We start from the raw sequence: 14,609 nt of genomic DNA, 5'->3' as shown, positions 1-14,609 counted from the left end.
GTTTCATTATTTCAATGCATTTATGGTCCAGAAATAGCTGACAGCACTGTTCCTCACAATGACCTGGACACTAAACATCATGTGGAAGAAATTATTCACTACAAAGTTTCTTTCATCCACCGATAATTCATGGATTCCAAAAAAACGTTTGAAACAAATGATTTAGAGATTAAATTCATAAATATTTAAAGTTAGTGCTCCATGTTAATTATTTAATGGATGTATTCAGTTATATTTTGTATTTGTCGGACAACCCTTTTCTACATTTCAGTTTCAAGGCACAAAGAAAAAGAAACTTGACTGAGGTTTTTTTTAAATTTTATTTCTTTGTTTCAATACTCTTTAGCGGAGTTACAAGTAGCTCTGCCTCTCAGCTTCCTCTTTCCACTGGTGATTAAGCCTTTAAAACACACAACAGGGGGGATGGATACAGTAGTTACCTTAGCACTGAGCCATAAGGACACATCTAAAGTGGCAGGTGGAGGTGGAGAGGGAGCACACAGACACAAACACTGTCACCGACCGATCGTCATTAAAAGGAAAACACAGATGAACTCAGAACACTTAAACACACAGTGGCTGCTGCCTACTGTAGTAGAGCTAAGGGCTGTGATGCTATGACTTGGCTATGGGTGGCGCCTGTGTGTAAAGAGAAGAGTGTGTGGGGGCGAGGGTTGGTCCCTTTCCGGATTTCCTTTTTGGACAGGAAGTGTCTACTCCTTGGAGTGCATGTACAGCATCAGGTCAGCAACACGGTGGCTGTAGCCAAACTCATTATCATACCTGGAGAGAGTGGGAGCAAAAAGAGAAATTCATTGTTTGGTTTTGAAGAGATCAAAACTGTGTTTCCTTACTTCCTGTTCTAAATGTGTGACTAAAGACATTTGAAAACTAACCAGGAAATGAGCTTGACGAAGTTGTCGTTGAGGGAGATGCCGGCACAAGCATCAAAGATGGAGGAGTGGGTGTCACCGATGAAGTCAGAGGACACCACCTGCATAAACACAAACCCATCCACAAGTGAGCTATACGGCGGTGTAGCCAGGCACAGCGTCGGCAACTCATTACTAACTGCCAAATACAGTCACAGCCAACAACAGAGGCCATATTTTTTTTATGTTGATTTGATCAAATTAATCACAATTAAGAGAAATAAATGTTAAAACCATGCATGAACAAAAGCACAGCACCAGGCCTGAACCTCTTCCCTGCTAACTTACAATTGTAGAGTTGACATTACTAGCGATGCACTCGCTTTACAGTGCACGTGAAATAAAGATTGCCGTTACCTGGTCCTCGGTGTAACCCAGCACTCCCTTCATGGGCCCTTCGGCGGCCTTCTTGCAGGCTTCCTTAATTTCAGCGTAAGATGCAGGCTTTGACAGACGGCATGTCAAGTCCACCACTGACACGTCAGCCACTGGCACCCTGAACGCCATGCCCGTCAGCTTGCTAGAGAGCGGAAGGACAAAGAGATATTGGACCTTTCTCCATCCGTTTCTTTAAGCACCTTGCTACAATTGGCAGATGTGCATCTCATTATCAAGAGGATAACCCTTACCCGTTGAGTTCGGGGATGACTTTGCCCACTGCCTTGGCGGCACCAGTGGAGGCTGGAATAATGTTCTGGCCGGCACCGCGGCCATCACGCCAGGCCTTGGCGCTGGGACCGTCCACTGTCTTCTGGGTGGCTGTGTAGGCGTGGATTGTAGTCTATGGGGAGGAGTGTCGTATTACACAAAACATCAGTAACTCCAGCGCACATGCGCAAACACAGTACCAGCTATGAAAGAGTACACTTCACCAGCAAGGCCTGGGCAAAGATTTACTGGGACTTACCATGAGCGCCTCCTCAATGCCAAAGTTATCATTGATGACTTTGGCCAGGGGGGCCAGGCAGTTGGTGGTGCAGGACGCATTGCTAACAGAAAAGACAGACAGTCAATAACCATCAGACGCCATTCAATTCTCTTGAAATACAAATCTTGGAACAAGTTTGTGGGAAGGAAAAAAAAAAATGCAGTGTGTCCAACACCAAAAGGTATTTTACCTGACAATGGTCATGGAGGAGGGGTCGTATTTGTCCTCGTTAACTCCCATGACAAACATTGGAGCGTCGGGTGAGGGAGCGGAAACGATCACACGCTTTGCTCCTCCCTGGATGTGAAACTGCGATTGGACAGGAGGGGAAGAGGGCACGGGTTAGAGACTGGACCGGAGACTGTATTTGTACATATGAATGAGTGTATGAGAGTACATACGGAGGCCTTCTCCACACTGAGGAAGACTCCAGTGGACTCAACAACATACTTGGCTCCAGATTTACCCCAGGGGATCTCTGTTGGCTTCATACTAGAATCAGAGAAGATTAATGTTTATCACTGCCATTTAGTGATTCTTAAAATTGGCATTGACAAGAAACACAAAAATACCTCAAACACATAGAGCAAGTTACTGTATTCAGCGAGAGTAGTGAGGGCTACTCCAGTTAGAAAAGAACATCCTGTATAACAGCCTAGCGTATGAGCAAAGTATAACTTTTCAAATAACACTGAGATGTAAAGAGTCTGCCAAAGAAGTAGAATGTGTGGTTAAAAACGAGGAGGGACACCACACAAATGTACAGTCAGTGCTCAAAGAGGAATGTTGCTTCAATAATACGCCTTTCTGTTGGTGTTGCATTTTGCAGAGAGGAGCCATAACTGAAAGGACTAAAACAACAGCTGGTAAAACGGATTTGTTGGGAGGAGGGGCAGCTATACGAGTGAAGCCAGAGTCAGCATAAACCATCATTTGCATTACATCACTCTATCCTGCAGACAAGGACGTGAAACTGGCATTAAAATACCGCAACTTGGTGTATTTAAATAAGCTCTTAGATGGCTGCGTCTTTTGCAGAGACCTCCGATACAATTAAAATAGTTCTGAAGCTGCCTCTAATAAAATAATTCCCTCATAATAAATCAGTCCAACAACTAATGATCCTCACTTACCACTGGAACACAGAGATTTCGTGACCATCGACTAAGAGCTTGCCCTCGTCTTGGGAGACCTCCCCCTTGTAACGGCCGTGGGTGGAGTCATACTTGAACATGTAGACCTAAGAGGCAAGAGAGAAACAATATGGGGCTAAGAGCAGGGAACAAATATTCAAAGTGAGCAATTATGATGTTGTAAAATCAAGCCTGCGTCTCACCATGTACTGCAAGTCAATGAAGGGGTCATTGATGGCCACAACCTTGATGCCTTTCTGGAGGCAAGCCCTCAGGACCAGACGGCCAATACGACCGAAACTGCAGACAGACAGACAGAGACAGAGAGAGACAGACAGAGACAGACAGAGACAGACAGAGAGACAGACGATTAATTAAGAGATTAATAAAAGAGATTAATAATAGCAGTTTTGGGAATGTGGTGGAAGACTTCAGGCTGTTGTACCACTCCTGGGATCTCACACACATCCTTTAACAAAACATCAAACTGTTCTCATGTCCTTGTAAAATAACTTTGTGCCTTTCCCACAATAGAGATCTGCTCATTAGTTCCAACACGCCTCTATTCCTGCAGCTCCACTGCTGTTAAACTAGGATTACCACTTCTTGTTGGTGCAAATTGAAAGCTTCTCTAAGGCCAAAAATATTGTAAAGTTAGTCATAGAGCTTCTTCCTTTTTTACCAGATCAGTTTGATATATTGCAAGGTAAGAATGCTGAGAGACCATGCAAGTCTGAATCCTGTTGTAAAGACTGTGCGTTTTTTTTAAACTCACCCATTGATTCCAACACAGAGGTCTGACATGGCTGCTGTTGCTGCTTGGGGGAGATTGAGTTACCTGGGAGAGAAAAAACAAAACAATGACATTAGAAAGACTAAAATGTACAACTGCTGATTGATAATCTCAGTTATGTGACCTCTAGCTGATCAGATGACTAGTTTAACAATGTGACAGCAAACGCCCTCTTTCCTTCGTCATAGAGTTTAAAGGCATTCAGTATTCGCGAGTGTTTGACTGAGGCATGAAAATGATCTGTGGAACACATTTTTCAGATGGACGTTATTTTCTTTTGTGGTACTGTAAGGTCTGTGCAGCAACGCTACAACATGAAGGAACTGGTGGTAGTAGCTTAACAGTAGGCAGGCGGCGTGATGCATTTTCACTAAAAAGGGTGCAAAAAATAAAAAACACCCAGGTGGTAAAGTTAGAATACCAGACTGCAGCTGTGAAACTGTGATTGAGTTTGTGGTCAGTGACGGAAAAATACAGGCTGTGAAACAGCATGTTGTACGTGCATCTACTGCAGGAATGCTACAACACGCAGGGACATGTTTAGAAAACAATGGAGAAGAAGGGGGAGGAGAAGTGTAAGGTATAAATGCACGCAACAAACACAGACTTGTATGCAGAGTGAACAAGAGAAAGCCTCTGGCCTCGACTCAACTATGTGACCTCCTTTTCCGCGCTGTACACTAATATGCCCGATTCAGCACTCTGCGCCTCCTCTGTCCTCGCCTTCTACTATTCCAGCCCTCATCTTTTTGCATCTCCGCCCCTTAATCTTCTAACCCCACCTTTTCCTCTCCTTCGCCGTCCTTCATCTGTCATTGTCAGAAGGGATATGCACACATGTAGCTTCCCAAATCCTTTGCGGCACCGAAAACCACCTGAAACTGCAGTCACGCTAGCCTGTGGATTAGGTCTGCACAATTGAGCATTATATTGCAGCTGTTTAAAGACATGTTTCAAAATCTGAACTAATTTACGGACATCTTTAGGCTTTATTCTTAAATCCAAACACTCACAGGTGAACAGATAACCGACTGACCAGGTGCTAGCCTGGTCAACAGCTAACGTGTGTGTGTGTGCGTGTGTCTCAGGTAGATGAAGTCAGGGCAACGCAGATCGTCCTTCAGACTGGTTGGTGGTCATTTTAGACTACTGTAATCTACTTATCCGTTGTGTGCGTCTCTGTGAGCCAGTGGGGAGCATGTAAGACAGGCTGTCAATCTGGTGAAATGCATTGTGGGAACACTTTAAATAGACTAAAAGGGGGACAACCAGATTAGGATAAATCTGTCTCACACATGCTCTTGAACAATAGCAGATAATTGGGAACAATTTCAACCTGGATTAATTCACTTGCTATTAAGCACAAATAGATGTGCCGTTTCGCTGGAAGAGTCACCCAATGTGATGCCAGTCAAAATCAATTTATTGAACAGTCTGCCGCAGGCTCAGCTGTCAGATTTCTAACAGGGTCATTTGTTAGAGTGGAACTTTTGAGAACTATTTATTGGGTGCCTTGTGTAGTACCTTCCTCAGGGTAGAGCAGCCATTTTGTGATCTGCTGCTAGCATCCATTATACAAGGTCCCCAAAGGAGAGAGAGAGGGTGCACACAGTATGACCGCGCTGTTCTCATATTTCTATGTCTTTCCTCTCCTTTATACTTGGGTCCCACCATTACCTACTGTGCATTCACAAACCTCTGCTGCCACCTTTTGAACTCTCCTTCCCCTGGCCGCCTGTGTACTGGTCACAGTTTGTCTCTGTTGGCTCCCTTTCTGTGCCAACTTCTACATTTTCTCTGCACACAACAGTTGCCCTGGGTTCCCCCCAACATAAAATGGCTGCTCTGACAAATGATACTACCTTTAACAGAGTGGGCTGTTCTGCTTCCCTAAAGCAGGAGGAAGGTCTGGATGAAGACTAGTGGAGCCACATAAGGACTTCAACTAAACGATAAAGATCCAAAAGTGAAGAATTAAACAACTTTTATTTTTAATACTGTGCACAGATAATCGATTTGAATTAGTTGCTCGAGTGAGTCAACTATGAAAATGTGAGATGGGGCATGTGCACAAGCGTGCGAGTCAGACTACACAATATGTACCTAGGAGACACTCCCCCTCGCTGTCAGTTACTGTTGCCTGGCAACAGTGTGGGGATTTGGCTTCTAGAAAGAGTAGGAGGTTACACCAGGCAGCCAAAAAAAAAAAAAAAAAAAAAAAACACTGCTCATTGTAGCTATAATGAATGAACTGGCATGAAACACTGGCGCTGAACCAGTATACTTAAGCAATAAGGTACGAGAGGCAGTACTGTGTCGTGCAATAATGTAATGTTCAAGGGAGTTGTTGGGCCCGACGCGCAGCGCCGGCAAACCCTTGAACTGTACATTATTGTAGACACAGTACTGCCTCGAGTACCTTATTGCTTTTATAATACGGGTACCTGCGACTTTATAAATAGTAAGCTCCCTTTCAGCACAAAATAGTTGTAGCCACCAAACGTTGTGTATCACATTTCAGCGACAGAGAAAATAGTCCCGGGACACACATACGGGACTATAAAACGGACTGCCTGGTCAGTAAATCAAAGATTTACTGACCAGGCCGGTTGGAAGCAGGGTGGAGGATGACACGAAGCCACCGATGTAAAGAAGTGCTCTCGCTGCTTCTGTCAGTCTTTTCTCTGTCACTTTTCTCCTCCATGATGTTTAGAGAACTTGCCTCGCGTTGGGAAATAACCAACGTAATTATCTCTCGCTAGAAATTATCATGATTTTGTGGTTCAACCCTTTTCATTGCTCATCTCATTTTAGGGAGGAAGTGACGTGTGTGTTGTCGTTCGTTATGCTAGTGTGGGGGATGCTAAGTGAGCTTGTTAGCTGTTCCGTTTGAGCTAACGTTACTGTTAGCGAAGAGCCCCGTTGCAATACTGTGAACACTCAAGCAACACACCTGCAAGTTAAGGAAACCATCGTGTGCGAGTCGTTACAATATCAAAGTTTACACAAACATGTTTGGTAACTGTCAAGCTTGAAATGACAACTAACGGTCGCGCAATTTAAAGCTACCTGTTATTTTAAGTGTGCACTGATATGGAACGCTCTAAATGTAAACAGGCTGTACAGTACTTTATGGCTGAATAAACTACACCTCGTGACTCACTCTCAACCAATCAGAATGCTTGATTTGATCTACCCGTATTATAATCTGCTGTAGCACCACTGTTCGGCTTCCAAATTGTATCCTCATGTAGTTTGGGTAGATCCCCGCTACAGTATAGTTAAATAAGCTAATGTAATAAACTTTCATGGCAGTAGATTTTCAATGTCAACTCACTTCACATGGTCCTGCCGCTTGACTGTAGACCAATCATTACACTTTGGGCGACATGCACACAGCTCATAAAGAAAGTATTGTGCAGGGCAAAGACTTCACATGCAGTTAGTAATCTGCAGACGCTCATTAAAATGTAGGAAGAGGGGGCGGGCAGACAGACATTTGAAGTGTAGTAAGCTGCTTTTCTGGTCAACGCAAGCCCCTGCTCCAACATTCACATGTGAACCGATTTATTACGGATGTGAGCAGTCAGTCATTTCCCCTCTACATTCACCTTTGCCCTCTCATCTACAGCCCCCCCATCCTTATACTTCTCAGTCAAAGAAGTTTATTTTGTGTAGCCCAGAATCACAAATTCGGCTCTGAGGACCAGGACCTCACATCGGGTCAGGAAACCTCATTCAAAAGATAGTTGGCTTATTTCCATTCTTTTGTCGTCGACCTGCTATTTCTATCTTTGCCCTTCAATTCCGTCACTGGTTCAACAGTCTCGTCACTTTTTTGGCTCCAAACCCCCCCCCCCCCCAACACTACCCACACTAATTAAAATTCAACACCCTACCTCCTTATCCTCGCCACCCTTTGTTCTTGCCCCCTCATTTAGCACAACCCTGCCCTCCATCTGAGCTGTGACCCATTTTCCTCAAACACAGGGAGGGGGTGCAGGACAGGGTCACCATGCCTGCGCGCACGTACACCGGAGGGACCACTGAGGGAAAGATGAGCCATAAGTAGTCGACCAAAAAAAACAAAGAAAGCAGGCAGCATCAGGTGGTAAATCTTACAAATTGAGATAACTAACTGTCTGTTGGACAAATTAAATGGTGAAAGAGGAGGGAGCATGACCCGGCATTTCACTTCTGCCAACACCGCTTCTGTTGCCAAGCACTAAAACTTAAACAAACACGGATTCTTCTTTTCGGTGTTATGTCAACAGTCTTAGCCGAGCACTTGGACAGTGAGTGGACTCCGGTCTAATCCTTACATGGACCCGAGTTTTAGGGCGCAAGGACAAACTGCCGTACATCTTTCCAATAGAATACCGTTTAACAGACAGGATGCAGACTAAAAAAAGTTCATAAAAAAGTCTTAACGGTGATGTTGTGAGTGATGTCAAGGCTACTTTTCAGTATAGAAGTGAGGGGCTGTTTTCTAAAGTTGATAAGGTACAAATGTAAAACTACAACCGAGCTAAACTTGGATAAAGGTAGTATTCAGTCTTTAGAATGTCCAATTTATAGAGAGACTACGGCAACCCACTGAGTGAATGAACTCACTGACTCGCTTTTCCTGTCTACCAAGTCACTCCCCCTGCCTTCTTTCAGTCCCTCTTCTCTATTCAAACCATTCTGCCACACCCTCTTTCTCCCAGTATTTTTCCACTGCAATGGATTGATTGGCTAGTGGCCAGACAGCTTGTCTAATTTAGGACACGTTTCTCTTCTTGGTGCAACAAATAAATCAAATGCAGACACTGAACAATAAATGACAGTTATAAACCCTTAGGTGCACACATCCTAATTAAATAGTCAACTTTGTGTTGAACTTCAGGAACTTTTCTGGTCATCACTCGCTTCTTCCCTTTTTAAAGTCTCACTAAAACTATCAGATAAATGGCCAACGTAATCACCTCACCAGGTAGACCCATATTAGCACAACGCCACAGGCTGCTTTTATAAAAGTCAGTTGTATGTTGTGCAGGTTAAGAAAGACTTGTCCATTCACACCATCATGAATTAGTAAAAAGGTGCGCTATAGCAAACTGCAAAGGATTTAACAGAGAGACACCCGACCGCTCTGCAGGGGTAAACGCTCGACCACACACACACCTACTGTCGACCAACTTGTGTCAGCAGGCAGATGACAGATATCCTTCCTAAAGCTTAGACCCTGTCATCTGCCTCCTCTCCCAAGCCTCTGTACAGTCGTAGGAGGTTTAGGCTGAGTTTGCCACCATCCTCGGGAACATGCTTGCTAGCAATTTGAATAACTGCAACAAAAACCTGGCTACAGTTAGGTCCAGTGCTGAGTCACTCTGGAGTTCCTTCTCTCTTACACACATCCTGGACAAGATGGCTGGTTTATAGGTCAGCTGAAGAGCATAATGGAGGAGACACTCATGCTATCCTCAGCCTGGAAAACAACCACACTACTTTTAGGTGGGAAACTGGTGTTAATCAAGAAAATAACTCCCTGAAGGGTAACTGTCCAGCATAAGTAGCACATCGTAGACACTAATCTAGTAGAGGATAATAAAATGATATGTACTTGTTACAGCAAGCACCTGAGAATCCACCCTGATCTGAATTAAGTACAAGAACAGAAGGAATGTCAAAGTAATTATGTCTTCAAATGAGATGATATACAAATCAGAGCAGGCACACCTTTAGCCAATACGAGCCTATCATGATGTATCAATGTAGCATTTAACCACTGCAAATGCAATTATGAAACTAGCCTGATTACATTTGGAGATCTTGTTGCAGTCAAAGCCATTTTAACCTAATCTCTAGACTGGCTCTTGGACACAAAATGAAAGACCAACTAAAAGTACATGCATTTAAAAGTATATTGGAGAAATTAATCTGGAGGGAGCTTATAAATCATAAAGAATGTAAATTAAAAGATGGCAAAACCATCTGCTGATGCATGACAACTTGAATGTAAAATGTCTTCCAAAACTATGATTTGGAAGTGTGGCAGCACAAACCGCTTTTTGACTACAGTACGTAGCATCTCCCTGGCAGCACTGTGCCGGTTAGCAGTGACCTTCACTCATCCAGAGCCAAGAGAAGGGACTCCCAGTCGATATGGAGCTGGTAATAAAGATTAGCAGCTGATCAGCATCACTACAGCAGCTGTGGGCCTGCAGTGACCTTCCTCAGCTGGAGGGATGACCTTCAATGGCGAGACAAGGCCAGACATGGCTGCATGTGCCACACCTACATGAGACCACCGTAACTGCAAAGCAACTAGTGATTGTCACAATTCATTTTATTATTATAAATGGTACATAAATGAGAAAGTATTTTTGCATGTAAATACAAGGTTGACTGATACAGTTTTTAAATTTAACCTATGTTGCATCAAAATACTGTACGGCTGATTAGGTAGCTTAATAAACTAGAAATCAACTTAAAATCTGTGGTATTGTAGTTTTAAAAAAGTGAAAAGAAAAGCGCAGGGCTCTTAGCAAACCCCATCAACAGGTCCGTCGAGTCTGGAGTCAAACTGCGACAGAATACTGCGACACGGCGCAGACAGGAAGGCTTTCAACACGCCTCTCCCATCTTTCGACATCTAATAAAGCCAAGGTTAAACGTTTTTAAGTCTTCGGCTCTTGCGTAACTGATCTCCGCCTCCCTTCGAAGCGAGAGGAGGCTGCAATTCCTCGCAGTGCTCTGACGGCGACGGACTTCATCACGAAGATCACAGGAGGCACGTCTCCACCTCCAGTTACGTAAACTCACTCACCCCGAGAGCTACTCCACTGCAGCTCAGCACGAACAGCTAGTAGTGCACTCAAACTACAGAGTCTTACGGCAAACCCCGTTTCATTCCAACTGCATAGCTACCCACATAGTATATTGTTGCTGCTGTGATAAACGCGGAAATATACGTTTTTTGTATTGGGATAAAAAAGAAAAAAACATGGAGACTAATCCACTTCCGCAAAGATGCAGCAGGAGCTGCCAATGTCACGTTACGCGCTCAGTGATACGATTCAGTTTCAGATGAATGACTTGCACAGTATGAATGGCGCACAGCTCATATAAGCAGATTATCTTTACAGAAAAAAATTGCGTCATTTGTCAGTTCAATGCTGAAGGTTTTTTATGTCGGCTATATGATGCAACGACACGACTCAGCATTACACGACGACCGGCCTTCCTCCAGGACTCAAGGCCGTGGCCGCATCCCCTCCTCCTCCTCGCGTTTCTCTTCCTGTACTATGACGGCGTTCATCCTGCGAAAAGGGCTGTTTTACAAACGAGCTCTGAGCTAACGTTACTCCACTCGCTTATGCCTGTCGTGCACGAGCGCCACTCTAAGCAAACACAAACTGATTAAAATACGAAATTATCTCCACTTCTCTCTAAAAAAAAAAAAAAGTCTAGAGGGGTGGCCACTTGCTTCCGTAAATAATGTACGGCTGCAAGTAAAAGTCAATCTCCGGAAAATATGCGATGTATTTAAATGTAGGTATGCATATTGCGATTTAAAACGAATTAGTTAGCTTAAGCTAGTTGCTGTATGGCAGGTGTTGTGCACGTTTGTGCACCGACAGATGAAAGCTAACATGTTAAACGGTCGTGGAGGCTGAATCGTGTGAGAACACATCTAAAGACCTCAGTCCGTGTACTGCAGCCGTTACAAAGGCCTCGGCTACTCGGGAGTCGGCGCGGCGGCTTACCTTTGAGCTGATGCTTCTCGAGTCTGTGTGCGCAGTCCGCTGTGCCGCCTTCCGCTTTTATACAGGGCACGTGCCGGGGAGCCTGGTCGCCCCTGGCGACGTGACGTCATGTCCTCCCTTTTGCTGCTGCTGCTGCTGCTGCTGGGCTCCATTTGGAACGAGGTCCTGGTCACGGGCTCTCAGCGGCTGCCATAGTAACACGAGGGATGAAGCCCTGGTCCGCGGACACATCTAGTCCGTGAAGACCCGAGGGTCGGGTCGATGGTCACAGATCACAGTCACCAGACACATATTAGACACATATTAGTCGATGAATGAATGCATGATGATGAAGCATGTTATCCCATTCCCACTACAGAGATGGTCACATGCATGTGACTGAATACTCATCATCTGTTATTTGTAATAGACAGAGGCACGAAACTATAGCAGCTGTAGATCACAATAGTAAAAATCAAAACAAACAAACAAACACAGTATTCATGTGTTTGGTAGGCTGGTCACTCTGCATGTTGCAGGGTCCTGTTTGACTGCACGTGTTGTATAACAGGCCTCCATGGGTCGTTCTTGGATGCTGTGTGTGTGTGTGTGTGTGTGTGTGTGTGTGTGTGTGTGTGTGTGTGTGTGTGTGTGTGTGTGTGTGTGTGTGTGTGTGCCTATATGGATAGATGCAGCACTGTTATATAAGAAGTCATGAAACTAACATGTCATGTTCTTTTGGACACAGGCTGTTCATGTTGGTTGTATATGCATGCACAGAGCTATAACAATATACATTAAAGTAAATAAATAAACAAAATAAAAATGAGATTAATCGATCATTAGACTTCGGATGAATTGTTCTATACTATTCCATCCCCCATCTCCTTTCCTCTTGTAACGTCACAGCACGTGTCAGTCTGAGAACGAGCCTACGTGACGGAGGCTGCGTACAAGTGGGAAATCCCTGCAGTGCAGGGCAGGAGGGAGGAAAGCTCGTTGACCAACATGATTTCACGCACACACGCACTGCACATCCTGTCTGGCATTTCGTCATCTCTGATTGCCGTTTGACTTCCGCAGTGTAATGCAAGATTATTCGTCTATTATAGTTTGTCATTTTTGCAAATGATGAGTATACAAGACTAACATCTATCTATCTATCTATCTATCTATCTATCTATCTATCTATCTATCTATCTATCTATCTATCTATCTATCTATCTGTCTGTCTGTCTGTCTATCTATCTATCTATCTATCTATTTATCTATCTATCTATCTATCTATCTATCTATCTATCTATCTATTTGCGCATTTATGCATAACATTTAGTCCTTTATTTGTATTTTTTAAACATGATAATTTCCAGGTCATGCTCATAACTTGTTTAAAGTTTAATGAATGTAACACAATCAAATCAGCCTATGTAGTTCTTCTGAGTGAGCTATTTACATTTTTGTATTTATATTTTAGCACGATCACAGCGCCCACTCAGAACCAGAAGTGAAAGTATAGCGCCATCTTCTGGACATAACACCGTTCTGCAGCTTATTGCGCGATTTTCCTGTTCATGCGAATGACCTTAATGATAAATGCGCGCTGAAATGTTGCGCAGGCCATATTGAAATACTAAACAGCTCTGTACAAGGTGATGGAGGTGAAAGGGCAAAAAGGGTGTACATGCACCAGATACAATGTCTGCAGGTACAGATGTGGACGTTCCCCAGGGTGCTATTAGGTTTGAACAATCACCTTGTCTTGAACTGTTTGTTGTCAATCCAAACAACATATGCTGAGTATAACCCTTAAAATTGTTAGACGTAATAGAATCCATCTATTTTTCCTAATATTCACTGTTTTTAGAGTAAAATAGGAAGAAACAGAAGAGTGACTCAACTTGAGGGCCATTTAATTACACAACACGTGTATTTTCTTTGTGTGCAGCAGGGGTCGACGTTGCCCTTACAGTGATATAGTAGTATGAGGGACCGTTCATTGATGGTCAGCGTTTGTGTCTGTTCACCTTCAGCTTAATCTAAGATGTAAAGGAATGTTTATACTATGCAAGAACAAATAAAAGAACACATACATAATAAAGCAGTGTAAAATGAATGCACAAAAAGGTGCTATCGTAATCCATGTATCAACTGCTGTCTCTTTGAATTTGAATAAACTGTTAATAATGTGACCATTTCAATGGAAGCCAGAAGTTCACAAGGCCACAGATGATTCTCAGATATAGACAATGTCATGTGTGCGTTTGGCTTTTTAAGAGCAAAGTTTATGTCATCTGTGAATTACTGCCATAAACAAGAATGAGTCATTTCAACATGTTTGCAGGGAATCGAATAAACTGGTAACTGAGAATAAAATTATAACTTTTTAATAATAATATTTGTGGGCCAATGTGTACAACTCTTAGCAGGAAATAAGAAGAGAAAAAGCAATATAAAGTGCACTCATCTGTTATGAGAATATAATATGAAGAAACACCTTTGCAATATATTTTAGTGCATTCTTATTTTTTTCTTCGTTATTTCTTTCCTCCACACACCATATATTATGTCTTGGAAACAGAGAGCACCTGTATAGCAGAACAAAGTATTTATTGATATTTAAACTTCCTTATATAAACCGTCAGCTGAATTGAGCCCCTAGCCAAATCTGTCATATACACCTCCTACCACTACTTAACAGGAAATTTATGTCTGAGCGGAGGTGTGTGTGGGGTGGTGCAGATGTGAACATGTATGAGATTTCAGGCTTTCCCTCATACACAACATTGGAAAAACAAACCATTTGTCATTATAATTCAAGCTTTTAAAATAATTTCCATATGCTCCCGTTATGTCATGTGTTTATTGGCCAGAGCATTATGCCTAATTTTCACGTTTACATTACGCCATATGATTATATCTTGTGTAGTTTTTCTTCACATTCTCAACCCACTGAAAGTGATTTAAGACAACGCTAATGCTGTCGGCTTGAACAGTTCAACACACAGAGCCCATGGTACCATTAAAACCACCCCCTGACCCCCTCAGGCAGAGAGCTGGCCCTCTCTGATAATATTTTCATAGGCTGTGAATTAT

General features: G+C 43.2%; 1 protein-coding gene across 1 annotated transcript; it reads right to left on the bottom strand.

The window, feature by feature from the left end:
* Positions 1–301: 301 nt before the first annotated feature.
* Positions 302–11,860, bottom strand: gapdhs (glyceraldehyde-3-phosphate dehydrogenase, spermatogenic). Its single transcript, XM_079227483.1, has 11 exons — positions 11,538–11,860; positions 3,769–3,831; positions 3,197–3,293; positions 2,994–3,100; positions 2,262–2,352; positions 2,051–2,169; positions 1,840–1,921; positions 1,562–1,713; positions 1,290–1,452; positions 897–994; positions 302–783 (listed from the first exon to the last, which is right to left on the bottom strand). The coding sequence occupies exons 2-11, from the start codon at positions 3,795–3,797 to the stop codon at positions 714–716; spliced, it is 1,008 nt and encodes a 335-aa protein (XP_079083609.1). The 5' UTR covers positions 3,798–3,831; positions 11,538–11,860; the 3' UTR covers positions 302–713.
* Positions 11,861–14,609: the final 2,749 nt, after the last annotated feature.

Source organism: Taurulus bubalis, assembly GCF_910589615.1.
Source record: "Taurulus bubalis genome assembly, chromosome: 12".
NCBI classification, from domain to species: domain Eukaryota; kingdom Metazoa; phylum Chordata; class Actinopteri; order Perciformes; family Cottidae; genus Taurulus; species Taurulus bubalis.
This window is presented reverse-complemented; position numbering and strand designations above follow the sequence as displayed.

Excerpts from the sequence above, each read along its gene's own strand:
- gapdhs (XM_079227483.1), bottom strand. The coding sequence starts at position 3,797 with ATGTCAGACCTCTGTGTTGGAATCAATGG. Across the intron at positions 3,294-3,768 it reads CTCTGTGTTGGAATCAATGG|TTTCGGTCGTATTGGCCGTC; the intron begins GTGAGTTTAAAA and ends GTCTGTCTGCAG. Across the intron at positions 1,714-1,839 it reads GCATTGAGGAGGCGCTCATG|ACTACAATCCACGCCTACAC; the intron begins GTAAGTCCCAGT and ends TCCTCCCCATAG.